This window comes from Dasypus novemcinctus, chromosome 9, assembly GCF_030445035.2.
Source record: "Dasypus novemcinctus isolate mDasNov1 chromosome 9, mDasNov1.1.hap2, whole genome shotgun sequence".
In the NCBI taxonomy this organism is placed as follows: Eukaryota; Metazoa; Chordata; class Mammalia; order Cingulata; family Dasypodidae; genus Dasypus; species Dasypus novemcinctus.
In genome coordinates this window covers 7426672-7439657 of record NC_080681.1, presented here as the reverse complement: position 1 = coordinate 7439657, position 12986 = coordinate 7426672, and the positions used below count along the sequence as shown (strand labels likewise).

General features: G+C 47.3%; 1 protein-coding gene across 1 annotated transcript in view; it reads right to left on the bottom strand.

Moving 5' to 3' along the window:
* Positions 1-12986, bottom strand: part of CASQ2 (calsequestrin 2) — a 68896-nt gene that overhangs the window by 38828 nt on the left and 17082 nt on the right. The window contains exon 2 of the mRNA XM_004462940.5: positions 405-489. Within this exon, the coding sequence (XP_004462997.2) occupies positions 405-489 (85 nt within the window). The remainder of the gene's footprint in view (positions 1-404; positions 490-12986) is intronic.

Genomic DNA, 12986 nt, shown 5'->3' with positions numbered 1-12986 from the left:
TACTACTACTGCCATCTTTTGTTGGCTTCTTCAGCCAAAAGCCAGGAAATAAAAGGTACTGGAAGAAGAGATTCTACCTCCCTCAGGAGATCACCAGAGTAAAGAGGTCAAGAAGCTGGCCTTTTCTGCCTGCTTTGGGAACTGAAAAGAAAGGCTGGGATCTTCAGTATCAGTTTCTCCAGGGAGAAACCCTCTTCATTGGACTGATGCCAAAACACACCAGATGATTCATGTGAAGTTGTGTCAGTTCAGGCCTCTATTTACTTTTATGAAATTCCTCCCCAACTCAAGACTGAGATATGCAGGATGATTTTATATTTATTAAAAAATAGTCCAGTTATCATGCAACTGCACTTTTTTTTTTTTTTTTTTTGCTTCACATACATATGTGAAATCACACTTACCAAGTTTCTTGGCAAGTTTGGCTTCTTTCTTGGCATCCACCATCACAAAGCCTATATCTTTATGTTCTAGGACCTGGGCCACGAGCTTAAGGGAAAGACACAAAAGAGAGTTAAGTGGCTGAGGCAGAAACATGGTAGGAAATATCACAGGATAATATTTTGATGTACTGAAAGGAGGATTTTCCTCTACACTTCCTGCTACTCTGCGACCAATTCACGCAGCAGCTAAGGAAGTCTCTGCTTAGTGCCTCAGAGAAGGATGACTCAGCAGAATGCGGAGAGCCAAGAAGAGAACGTCTGAGATCAGGCCAAAAAATTAAAGATCTGGGAGAAAATATTCACTGTCTCACACACTGTCTTCTGTTCTGCCCTTGAAGTAGATAAAATCTGAATTGGGAGAGAGCAGAATCAGAAAGGAAGCAAAGAGTACTTGAACACCCATGGATACCTGAAAAACTGGCCCTGAATGCTGCCCAGACACCAGGTGAGCCTGGGAGGGGTGGGGCATGAAAGGATACCAGATAGGCTAAGGAAGCTTAGCATAAAAAAGGTCTGTGTCCCCAATAGGCCAGAATAGCCCTCAAGTTCCCCTATCCCCGTTCTTCTGGAGGAGGAATGTCCCTTGAGGCCTGAAATGGCTTCTCAAGGTTTCCTGCAACCTGTTGAGAGGAAGAGGTAGTAGAGGGTCTCCGGGGTGGACATGAGTGTCATGTGGTAGGGAATGCAGTCTCGGGGTGAGGCTGGGGAGTGGTCAGAGAGGGGTCAGAGAGCCCTCATCCCCAAAGGTGAGGAGGACACAGCAGTATCCTCCACAGGCAGATGGCTGAAAACTACTCTGGGCGGACACCAGTATAGAAGATGACACCAAGCGAAAGACTGTATTGAAACTCAGATATGAGGAGGTAGGGAAACCCTCAATAACAGATATAACCCTGCCATCTGGTTGACAGGGGCTTGAAATAGAAATAGAGTGAGGAAGCTACCAGAGACATCATAAGATAGTAATATTTGCTTATTAAAATTACATTTCCATCTTGTCAAACTTGTAGTCTCTTTCCAAATTTGGGAAGTTTTCAACCATCATTTCTTTGAGTATTTTTTCAGCCCTACCTACTATTCTTTCTCCTTTCAGGACTGAGGACAAAAATGTTATATTTTTGTAATAATTCCACAGGCATCTGAGGCTCTTCCCTTTAAAAAAAAAAAAACTCAATTTTCTTTCTGTTTTACAGATTGGGCAATTTCTATTATTCTACCTTCCATTTCACTGATTCTTTCTTCTAACCCCTCATTCTGCTGTTAAGTCCATCCACTGAGCTCTTAGCAATGGTGATTGTACTTTTCATTTCTAAAATTTCCATTTGGTACTTCTTTACATGTTCTACTTCCTTGCTGAGACATCCTATTTCTTTTCTGAGATGATGTTTCCATATGTTTCAGCATGTTTGTAATTGCTGATTGATGTACTTTTTTTGACAATTGCTTGAAAATCTTTGTCAGATATTTCTAACCTCTTTGTCATCTCAATATTTTTATCTATTTATTGTCCTCTTTCATTCAGTTTGAGATATTACTGGTTCTCAGTGTGTTGAGTAATTTTCAATTGAAACCTAGACGTTTTTGTATATGTTCAGTGACTCTGGATCTTATTTAAACCATTCATTTTAACTGGTTTTCTCTGGCAATGCTCTGGTAGAGGAAAGGGTAGGGTGCTGCCTTATTACTGCCAGGGAGAAGTAGAAGTCCAGATTTCCTACTTAACCTCTGTTGGCACCCAATTAATGGGAGGCTTTTTGTTACTGTCAGGCGGGGGTATGAATTCTGATACCCTCCCCCCCCCATGGTCTCCACTGACACCACAGGGTAGGCATGAATGAAATCCCAGCTGTCTAGTTGACCTTCTCTGACACCATCCCAGTTGGGTTGTTGGAACACCTTGTTACAGCCTTAAGGAAGTCCAGGCTCCTCACCAGCCTTTGCTGGCAGGAAGGGGTGGGGCCACAGCTTTTCAGAGAGTGGTTATTGTCTAAAAGTTTGTCTTGCTAGGCTGCCTCTTTTCTTTGCTTAGAGAGAACAGGCTTTTGTTGGGGACTTTTTTGTCTGCACTTATTACCCTGTTTGAGTTGGGTTGCTGCCTTCTTCAGCTCTAAGTCTGAGATACATGAAGCAAAAGGAAATCCTAGGGAACTCATCTTGTGTCATTTTTTGTAATATGATTTTTTGTAATATGAGGCCTCTTTACATCTTTCAGAGTTTTCTTATGTTTGTTTTATATATGATATATAAGGTTTCTAGTTGTTCTTAGTTGGTGGGGGGAGATAAGGAAAACCATATCTACTGCATCTTTCTGGAATTGGAAGTCCGTAAGAGTATTTTTAAAATACAAGTCAGACATGTCATGTCCTTGTTCTTGCTCAAAACCATCCAATGGCTCCTATCTCACTCAGATAAAATCCTGAATTCCATACTGTGGTCTCCAAGGTCCTATGTGACCTGTCACATACTATCTGGCCTCACTTCCTATGGTAAACTGAACTCTGTACCCCAGGGGGAAAAAACATGTTTTTAATCTTAATATCATTCCTGCGGTGATGAACCCATTGCAAATAGGACCTTCTGAAGTTGATATTTTTAGTTAAGGTGTGCACAATTGAATCAGGATGGGCCTTAATCTTATTATTAGAGGACTTATAAAGAGAAAGCCATAGAGGAGCCAGAAGCCAGAAGTCAGCGAGAACCCAAAAGACAAAGGAGAGGACACCGCCATGTAATGGGAAAGCAAAGGAGCCACAGAGATTGCCAGCCCTCCAGAAAGCTACCAAACCAGAAGGAAGCAAGACTTGTGGCCACTGAAACCATGCAAAAATAAATTCCATTGTGTAAGCCAACTCATCATGTGATATTTGTCATAGCAGCCTGGCAGACCGATATACCTCCTACTATTCCAAGGCTGCATCTTCCTCCCCACACACTGAACCTGTACACTTTGCTCCTGCCATTCTAGCCTCCCTGCTTTGCTCTTCATAGCACTAACCACTTTCATTTATTGGTTTTTAAAATGTATTACCTGTCTCTCTCCACTAGTATGTCAGCTCTTTGAGTGGAGTTACTTTGTCTGTTTTGTTATCTGGGATGGTGCCTGGTGCACAGTAGGTGCTTAGCAAATATGTATTAAATTAATGAACAGTTGCTTAATTTGAAGGGCAGCCCTTGATTGTTAACTGTGGAAACTAGAAATTGGCAAGGTGAAGGTCAAGAAAACGGAATCAGCAGGCTTCCAAGTGGGTGAGCCCCTGGGTTAGACACAGGCAGCACTTGGGGCAGGGACTTGCACAGACTGTCTGTTGCTCTTTCCCCAGGTTGTAGAGCCAGAGACCATCAGTACAGCCTGAACCTGAGTGAGCTGCCACAGGCGACCTCTGTGTCCTTCAGTGTCCTTCTTTGGGAAGTGGGGAAGAAGGCTCGACAGCTGCTCCGAGCCCTGGCACTCTGTGGCTAAAAGCAGTCAGCCCCCCTGGCTCTCTGACCACCTGGTACTGATCTCAGGCATGAGAGGTTTTGGAGATGGAAGTTGGTCAGGCTCTGGAGCAGGTGCCTGCTCAGTGGTTAGTACATTGAAGGTGGGGGAATGAGATTGGTCAACCATGGTGACAGGCAAGCAAAGAGAGCGACGATGAAAAGGTTCTGATTATGGCTAGGGACAGAGCCTCTAGGAGTGGAAGACAGTCTCCTGGTCTAACGTGTGGCTGCTTTTAGACTAACTACCGTCATTGTGTGCCCACGCTGTGCCCAGCATTCACTATGCGTCATTTCTTTTTTTTTAATTGTATTTCTTTGAAGACACTTAGGTCACAAAAAATGTTACATTAAAAAATAAAAGAGGTTCCCCTATACCCCCCCACACACACACACACCCACACTCCTCCCACATCAACAACTTCTTTCATCATTGTGGCACATTCATTGCATTTGGTGAATACGTTTTGGAGCACTGCTGCACCACATGGATTTGGTTTACATTGTAGTTTACACTCTCCCCCAGTACATTCAGGGCGTCATGGCAGAATATGTAATGTCCAGCATCTGGCCCTGCAATATCATTTAGGATACCTCCAAGTCCCAAAAATGTCCCAGATCATATCTCTTCTTCCTTCTCCCTGCTCTCAGCAGCTACCATGGCCACTTTCTTCACATCAATGTTACAATTTCTTCCATTACTAATCACAATAGTTCCATAGTAGAATACCAGCAAGTCTACTCCAATCCGTATTTTATTCCTCCATCCTGTGGACCCTGGGATAGTGATGTCCACTCCATCTCTAAATCAAGATGGGGCTTAGATTCCACATGGTTGATGGATGTGATTTTCTTGTTTGCAGTTGTAGGCACTCTGTTCCCTGGTGTGGTGGTTGACCATCTTCACCTCCCTGTTAGCTGACCTGGGTAAGTCCAATGAACCAGAGAGTAGGAGTTGCAACTCTGCTGAGGCTCAGGGCCCAGCTGGGACATGGCCACTCCAGAGATTCAAGTCTTCTGAGTATACACCAACCCCAGCACCAACCACAGGTTCAGTAAAAGTGACAGAAGAGGCATGTGTAGAAAGGACACATCTGAGTCCAACTCCATCATGCTCAAGAACACAAACTCCAAAGTAGGGCCCACTGACAAGGCACTGAACTTTCTTTTGGTTTTTCTAAATTAGTATGTATTCTATTTCTAATCTTTAAACCTATCATTACTATTTCATTTTCCTGCTAATTGAATTTGGCTGTATATTAGGCTTCATTTTTTAAGAAGTTTGGACCACAGAGGGTTTCAACTATGTCAGGGGAGAAAAACTGGTGTGGGGTGTTATTGATGGGGGACATGTGGTTGGGAGGAGTTCTCCAGGGCATGTTCATAGGGTATATAAAAATGTTCAGATAGTCATTGGGTATTTTCATAGTAGTTACAGTTATAAATGACAATTGAGGGAGTGCTGAGTTCCTATCCAGGGGAGCTCTGTTGCATTCCCCAATGGAAAGCAACAATCCCCCAAGTACAAGGGCAAAGACCAGCGAAGAAGGGTGGTCCAATGATGAGCCCTTGATACTGATGACGATGCTTATGAGTCTGTGTGCCTGAAATTTCAACTAGATCTAGAGCTACAGGGTGCCTAAGAGTTACCTCCTGAGAGCCTCCTTGCTGCTCGAATGTGGTCACGCTCTAAGCCAAACTCAGCATGAAAACACATTACCTTCCCCCCAGCATGGGACATGACTCCTGGCGATGAGCCTCCCTGGTGCCGAGGGATTTCTACCAATCACTAACTGGTGATGCAACTAGAAAAAGACCTTGAATAAAAGGGGGAAATGGTAAAGACAAATAAGTTTACATGGCTAAGAGTCTTCAAAAAAAGAGTCAGGAGGTCATCAGAAGGATTGTGCTTACACATGCCTCAGCAGGATCCCAGAGACAGGAGATACAACCCCAGGTACTGGTGCTCCTGAGGGCTATGGAGACACACAGGTTCTATGGTCATGGAAGATGGCTCTGGAGTTCATTACCTTGTCAGTGGGCCCTACTTTGGAATCTGTGTTCCTGAGTATCATTTCATTTAACACCACAGTGATGCTACGATGCTCTTCAGGGCCAGGACTTAGGGAAGGCAAGCAAGGCCCCCAGGGTGCAAAACTCTAAGGAGGCGCTCACTCTCAGGGTTGTGCAAGTGCAGGACCAGCACCTGAGAGTGAGTGTCTCCTTAAGTTGAGTGCCCTGGATTCTCGCAAGTCCTGGCCCTGGAGTTGGTACTGCCCCCATTTTATAGAAAAGGAAATTGAAGAATGGAGGGCAAAGTCGTTGATCACCATCATGCAAGTTCAGACCCACAATGCCTTATCCAAAACCCTCAGAGTCCACTGTATATCAGAATTCAGGTTGTTGTGTTGTTTTCTTTTTCTTCTGGTTTTACAAAGGCAATATAGTACAAACACTAAATTTTACATAACTGATCATGGTCTGGGCAGGAAGTGTCAAACACACTAATATTTCTAAAGCAGAACTTATTCATATTCACACTAAGCAGGATACAAAAAAACTAAAAAGAATCTCCCAGCAATTCAGGTCAGTTTTCACAGGCAAGTAAGCGTCCTGTAAACTTATAAATGGGTTTTTGGTTTCCAGGGCCTTTAGGACTTTGGAACTGTGGCTAAGGGATTGTGAACCTACAGGAAATGGTAGAACCAGGATTAGAGCCTGGGTCTATTTGACGCTACAATCCACGCTATAGATCCTCCTCCTTTCTCTCCCATGATTACTTCATTCATTTCCCTCCTTATTCCCATGTCTTCCTTCATTTTCCCAACACCCCTGGCTCTTCCCTTGGATTTCCTCTCCTGTTGTAACCTCTCTGAGGTCTCCCTTTGCCTCTTCATTCTTCCCTCCCTAGCCTTCTGTAGCAGTTTGAGAGTGTTCATGAATTCTAAAAATAGATATTGGATTATGTTTGTAAACTGGTCTGTTCCTCTGGGCACATTAAATTGTATTGGATTCAAAGGTTTCACTTTTACTTGATTAAATAATGAGTGAGGCTTTAATTGGGCAACATCAGTAGGATGCCCCCTGGGCGAGCAGGGGACTCACAAATAAACTGCAATGCAGTGAAGGGAGTTTGGAGTTTTGATATTGGAGTACCAGGAAGCAAACACACAGAGAAGCAAATATGTGAGGAAGGAGAGAAGGCTCTGTTAGAGGCAGAGGCTGTGGGAAGAGAGAGGAGCCATTTGCCTGCTAGTTTTACAGCTGACCTTGTGGAGGGAGCACAGGAGCTGAGCCCCGAGAGAAATGGAGCCCCAAGAAGAGAGGAACCCAGGAGGCCTGGACCCTGGCAGACGTCGGCAGTCGTCTTGCTCCAACACGTGGCAACAGACTTTGGTGAGGGAAGTAACCTACACTTTATGGCCTCGTATCTGTAAGCTCCTATCCCAAATAAATACCCTTTATAAAAACCAACCAATTTCTGGTATTTTGCATCAGCACCCCTTTGGCTGACTAATGCACCTTCTTACCTGCTCAGATTCTCCTTTGTCTGTGGCTCCTAATCCCCCTCCTTCCCCTAATGCTGAGAGCACGGAGAGCCACTCCTCAGAGTGTCCCCGGAGGCTTGGGGGTGGGGTGCCCAGGAAACAAATGACACACACACCTGCCCCTGCAGCTTTCCCTCCTCCTGGATTTCAGCTGGGACTCGGAAAGGTTTAGAATGAAAGGCATACCGTCAGTGCTTATGTTATGACTCATCTCGAGCTTTCCTGCGATGCCTCTACACGCCAGTCTTTCCGCAAACCTGGTTTTAGTCTATTGAATTTAATCTACCAGAGAAGGTCATTTTCAAATGCATTTTCTGGTTTTCGGTGTAAGCTGCTCTGTCCTGCTTGGAGCTGTCAAAACTTAACTTCAGAGCGTTGCCTGATCTATCATTCCAAGTCAGTGATGCAGGGATTGAATAACGTTGGGGTGTAAGTTTCCCTGCTCCTAGGGTACGCGCTTCTAACCGCGGTTCCTGGGCTTTGCCTGGGTGCTGGTTAAAATGGAGCTTCCTGGGCTCTGGCACTGGAGAGCTGAGAGCCGAGCGGGGCGGGGCTCAGGGAGCTACATTTTTATAACCCAGCACCACTCCCCAGGATTCTGAAGCGGCAGGTCTCACACCGCGTTCTGAAAAACGCAGCTCTAAGTGGTTGTCAGTTCCTCCCAGCGTGATACGGCCCAGTGCTCTTCCACTGCGGCCCGTGGAGCCCGCTGGGCTTTCCTGACCCCCTACCTTTGGCGTACAAGCGGTAATAATAGTGAAAGTATAAGAAATGGGAGAAGAAATAAGAAATTAACCCGGTGGAGCAGACGTGGCTCAAGCAATTGAGCACCTGCTTCCCAGATGGGAGGTCCCGGGTTCGATTCCCAGTGCTTCCTAAACAAAAAACAAGCAAACAAATGAAAAAACCAACTCAGGACACCCTGATGTGGTTCAGTGGTGGAGCGCCAGCTTCCCGAATACAAGATCCTGGGTTCAATCCTGGGCCCCCGGTACATGAAAAAAAAAAAAAAAGAAATTAAAATTAACCCTGAGGATTAAGGAGAATTTAACTCTGCCCTCTCCTAAGCAAACACAGTCACATGTTGTTTGGTTTTAGGTGGATGCACGTTGTGTGCCTCTCGGAGGCATGGAAAGCATGGCATCGCTAGTTACCTTACTGAAACGTACGTGACTTTTGAAGGTCTGTGAGTGGAAGGTACTCTCTCAGATGAACTCAGTTCCGTTTCTTGATTTCCTGTTTAGCTGAGCACAGCCGATCGCTGCCCTCTGCCTCGGATGCTTTACAGAGCCGGCGACCACAGTGGGGCCAGGAGCCCAGGCTAGCCGAGACCTGCCCGCCGCCCCTTGGCACTCTTACGCTCCCTGCAGCACCCGGCAAGCTCGCCTGCCCCCGTCCCCCCGCGAGGCCAAAGCCCGCCCCACTCGAGCTCTGTCATCCCTTCCAGCAGCACCCTTCAGGGGCCTAAGCCAAGGGCGGCCAGGCCTGGCAGTAACCGCAGAGGGCATAGGGACCGCGTGGGAGAAGCCCGGAGCCTTCCAGGGTGACGCCTGACATTACCCGGCGCCCCCAGAACCAGGAGGCCGGCAGGACCCCCTCACCTCTCACACTTTCCTCCTGCCTGTGCTCCACCCTCTTCTCTGCCCCAGTGCTGCCTTCTCCCCTCCCCTGCAGCCCAGCTCCAGCTCCCTTCACATCAGCCCTCATGGCTATCTCCTCTCTGTGAATTCCAGGAGGCTGTCACAGGGACACCGCACTCCGGCATTTATTTTGTAATGTCTGTAGCTGTGGATTAAGTCTCTTCTGCGGTGAATCTTCCCTCCCCCACTCTGGGGTTCTTCTGTGCCTTGCACAGTTGCTGGGAGAAGCTCACCTACTTGGGATGAGTGGGTGGACTGGCCCGAGCACTTCACCTTCCCAGGGCTTGTGGGCCAAATGGGGGGAGTAGCAATTGCAACCAAGTATAGTGACTGAGAGTCGCAGATTGGAGGAGATGAAAAAAAAGTAGAGCCAGCATCAGTATCGTGAATTCCCAGAATTCTCTTTTCAGACCTAAGTGCGATGTCGACTAATAATCTTTCCACTGCTGATTTTGTCTGGTTGGTTGGTCATTTCCACGTGCGCTTTCCAGTGGCGCTGCCCTCCCAGGGGACAGGGCCATCTCCTGTAGACAGTTGTGTGGTGATTCCTGGGCATTGGTGCAATGCTTATCTTTTCCAGAAACATTAGGATTTGCTTTGACCATTGCTGATTCTTCCAAGACAAAAAGAGCTTTTTAAAAAAATTATGTAGCTAATACACATAGTTCGGCTAGCATATCCTTACTCTCTTTTAAATTTGCACCATGTAGGTATTTACTGCTCTTTCATTAGATGGTTATCCCTGTAACGATGGGCTCCAAGTGTACTTCATCTTTGAAGGAGTAAATGGCGTAGCGGTAGCAAGTATATCCAGTTATTGAGAACACATTTTTTGGAATCAGAGACCTCAGTTCCTGACTTAGTCATAAGCCCATGCTGTGACTCAGCTGTAAAATGTGGACAGTTACAATATCTATTTCACACAGCTGGTTGAAGAGTAAGATAACCCCTGTAACGTGCTTGGTACAGTTCTTGGCATGGAGTAAGTGCTTAGTAAATGTTAGATTCTTTTTTCTTTAATATTATGACAGCTGGATAGGGTTCTGGAGCTTAGGCCAATTCAAAATACCGAAGCTTAAATTATTGGAATGGAAAGAGAACAAGGATTACCGAGGATCTGCTATCTTCAAGGTCACGTGCTAAAGCCAAATATATAAGACACGTCCCAACTTCCAGGCCCTTGTGACTGAATTAGGGAGATACAGCATGGCCGCCTGAGGAAGCTAATAAGAAATAACAATACTAAATGGTTATGGTAAGTGCTAAAGGACTAGGACAGAAAACAGGCGCTATGGAGATCTAGAGGCTTCTCTTCCACTGCATTCTGGATGAAGTCTCCGATCCGTAACAGGCCTGCTGTGGCCCCTTCCCTCTCCAGCCTCACTGGGTGCCACGCCCCCTCTTAATGCCCTCTTCTTTCTTTCCTCCAAGCATGCACCTCCTTCCTGCCTCAGGCCTTTGTACAAGATCACCTCATACATCTGCGCAGGTTGTTCAGTGCATGACATGCCTAACCCAGAGGAAGGTAACTCAGCCCCAGCTCTGCTCCCAAGCCCTGGGCCCTGGCGCAGGGGCAGCTGCCTGAAGAGAACGGCTTACTCTAATTCACCAGGAAGCTCCGTGTACTTTGAAGACCCTTCTCTCCATTCTTTGTCACCTCCTACTACCCTAGACGTCTTCTCTTAAATGTCAGGTTCTCCAAAGTCTCTCCCTGACTGGCAAGCTAAGTCACGGATCCTTCTTACACCTGCTCGTAGCACCCTGTGATGTGTCCTTCATGATTCTCTTGCAGTTCATAGTTACATACTCACGCATATGATTATTTGTCTATTTGATGGTCTACAGGCTCCATGGGGGCAGGGCCCATGCCTGTTTTCCACCCCCATGCAACCCCTACTGTGGAGCATAGAACCTGGGCAGAGCAGATCTTGAGAAATATTAGTTACAAGTGATGGGGAGACTGCATGGGAGAGAAGCCAGCCAGACCTGGAGAGAGGAGCGTGCGGATGGACGGAGGAGAGCAGCAGCAGCCTCCCAGGGAGGGGAAATGGCGTGCGCACAGGTTCGATGATGCAGGTGTGCAGGGTGTGGAGAAGACGCTGGCTGAGGGGGCAGAGGGCTTAGAGAGGGCGCTGAAAGCAGTACTGTGTTTACGGCACATTAGTAAAAGGGGACGAAGGACTTTAACTATTGGAACTAGAAGTTCTCATTTGGGACATGTTTGGGGAGAAGAGCAATATAACTAATCTGAGCTCGGCTAGGGTTGATCTCAAGGCAAATGCCACACAGGTAGGAAGAAGAGTGGAAAGTAAGGGAGGCCGGTGGGGAGACTGATGCCCTGTCTGGGGGGGAGATGACTCGAGTCTCAGATGACGGCAGTAGCAGTGTGGAGAAGAAATAATTTATGCAGGTGGTCTTACAAGGAGAGACCCAGACAGACCTCTCCTTCGTTGGCTTTGGTGAGAGAAGGGAGGAAGGTCACGGTTGAGGAGGAGGAAGATGATCCAAGGGTCTCCAAGTAGGAAACAAAGCAAAGGGCAAAACTAGCTGGTATTGGGAGGACATGCCAGACATGAGGACAAGGTTCTCAGCTTGGGATGAGAAGCAATGAGTTCACGGTGATGCCAGGCCAGCCAAGAACTGGAGGTGCTGCCCTAGAGCTTGCGGGGGGACCTGTGCATGTGAGAGTGGGTGACATGTTCAGAGAGGAGGGGGCACAGAGAAGGCACCCACAGAGGGTGCACACGTCAAGGACTGGCTGCGTCATAGACAGCAAGAGCCCAGGGGGCGGGAGAGGAGCTGGGGGAGAAGTAGGAGGAAGACAAGGATGACTCCAAGGTCATGGGAGGAGAGAGCCTCAAGAACAGGGGCTCTTAACCAAGGGTCTTTGGGGGGTCTGTGGAAAGATGTCAGGGGGTCCGTGAGCTTGAACTGAAAATTCAAAAGAGCTCTATTCTTGTGGGGACATGTAGGTGCAGGTGTGATATATTTATTAAATAACACAGTAGAGCGTGGACTTAGCGTGATTTTTGTTTTGATGTAGCATGTTGAGTGCAGTGGATTTACTGCCTGCTAAAGGTCCGTAAGGATGGCGGAGATGGTTTTATGACACCGTGGGGAAGCTTGAATTTCTAAATGTGTGCCAAAAATGACCGTTTGAACAGATGTGGAACCGTGTTAGGTTATCAGATATTGAAATTATGGGAAAGTTGTAAAAAGTAACTTTGAATAATCCCAATATTTAATGTAAGGACACACCAGTGTTGAGCATCCTAAAACTATCAGCCGCTCCATTCTGAGAAGGGGTCCGTGGTTTTCACCTGACTGGCAAAGGCGTCCGTGGAACAAACCAAGGTGAAGAGCCCCTGCTCCAGAAGAGAGAGTGGACATGCCCAGTGTTCCAGGGGGCCAGGAGAGGTGGGACCCCCATGTGGTGTCTCGGGTCAGAACTTTTAAAGTGACCTTTTAGAGAAGAGCTGGGGGGCAGCCAGAGCGCCGGGGCGTCAAGTGGCTGGCAAGGACATGTTAGAGCAGGTGCGCAGCGCTTGGGCAAGAAGCTCGCCCACGAAAGGGGGAAGCTAACACAGCCGCGAGGGCGGCACGCTCCCCGCGCAGCAGGACTGCCCCACCCCAGGGCCTGGGGCCACAGGGCCTGGACTCGGCCAGGGCCCCCATGTCTACGGAGGCCCCTCCACGTCCAGCCCCTCCCTCAAGGAATTATCAGCCCCAATTCCAGGAAAGATAGGAAGGAAGTTACATATCATTTCCTGAGTGCCGCCTTCATGGAGGAGATGAATTTACGTCATGGTCAGAGTGAAGAAGTGGGGTGGAGAAGGAAAGGGGAGTGATCGCTTAGCGCAGGGAGGCGAGTGCGAATT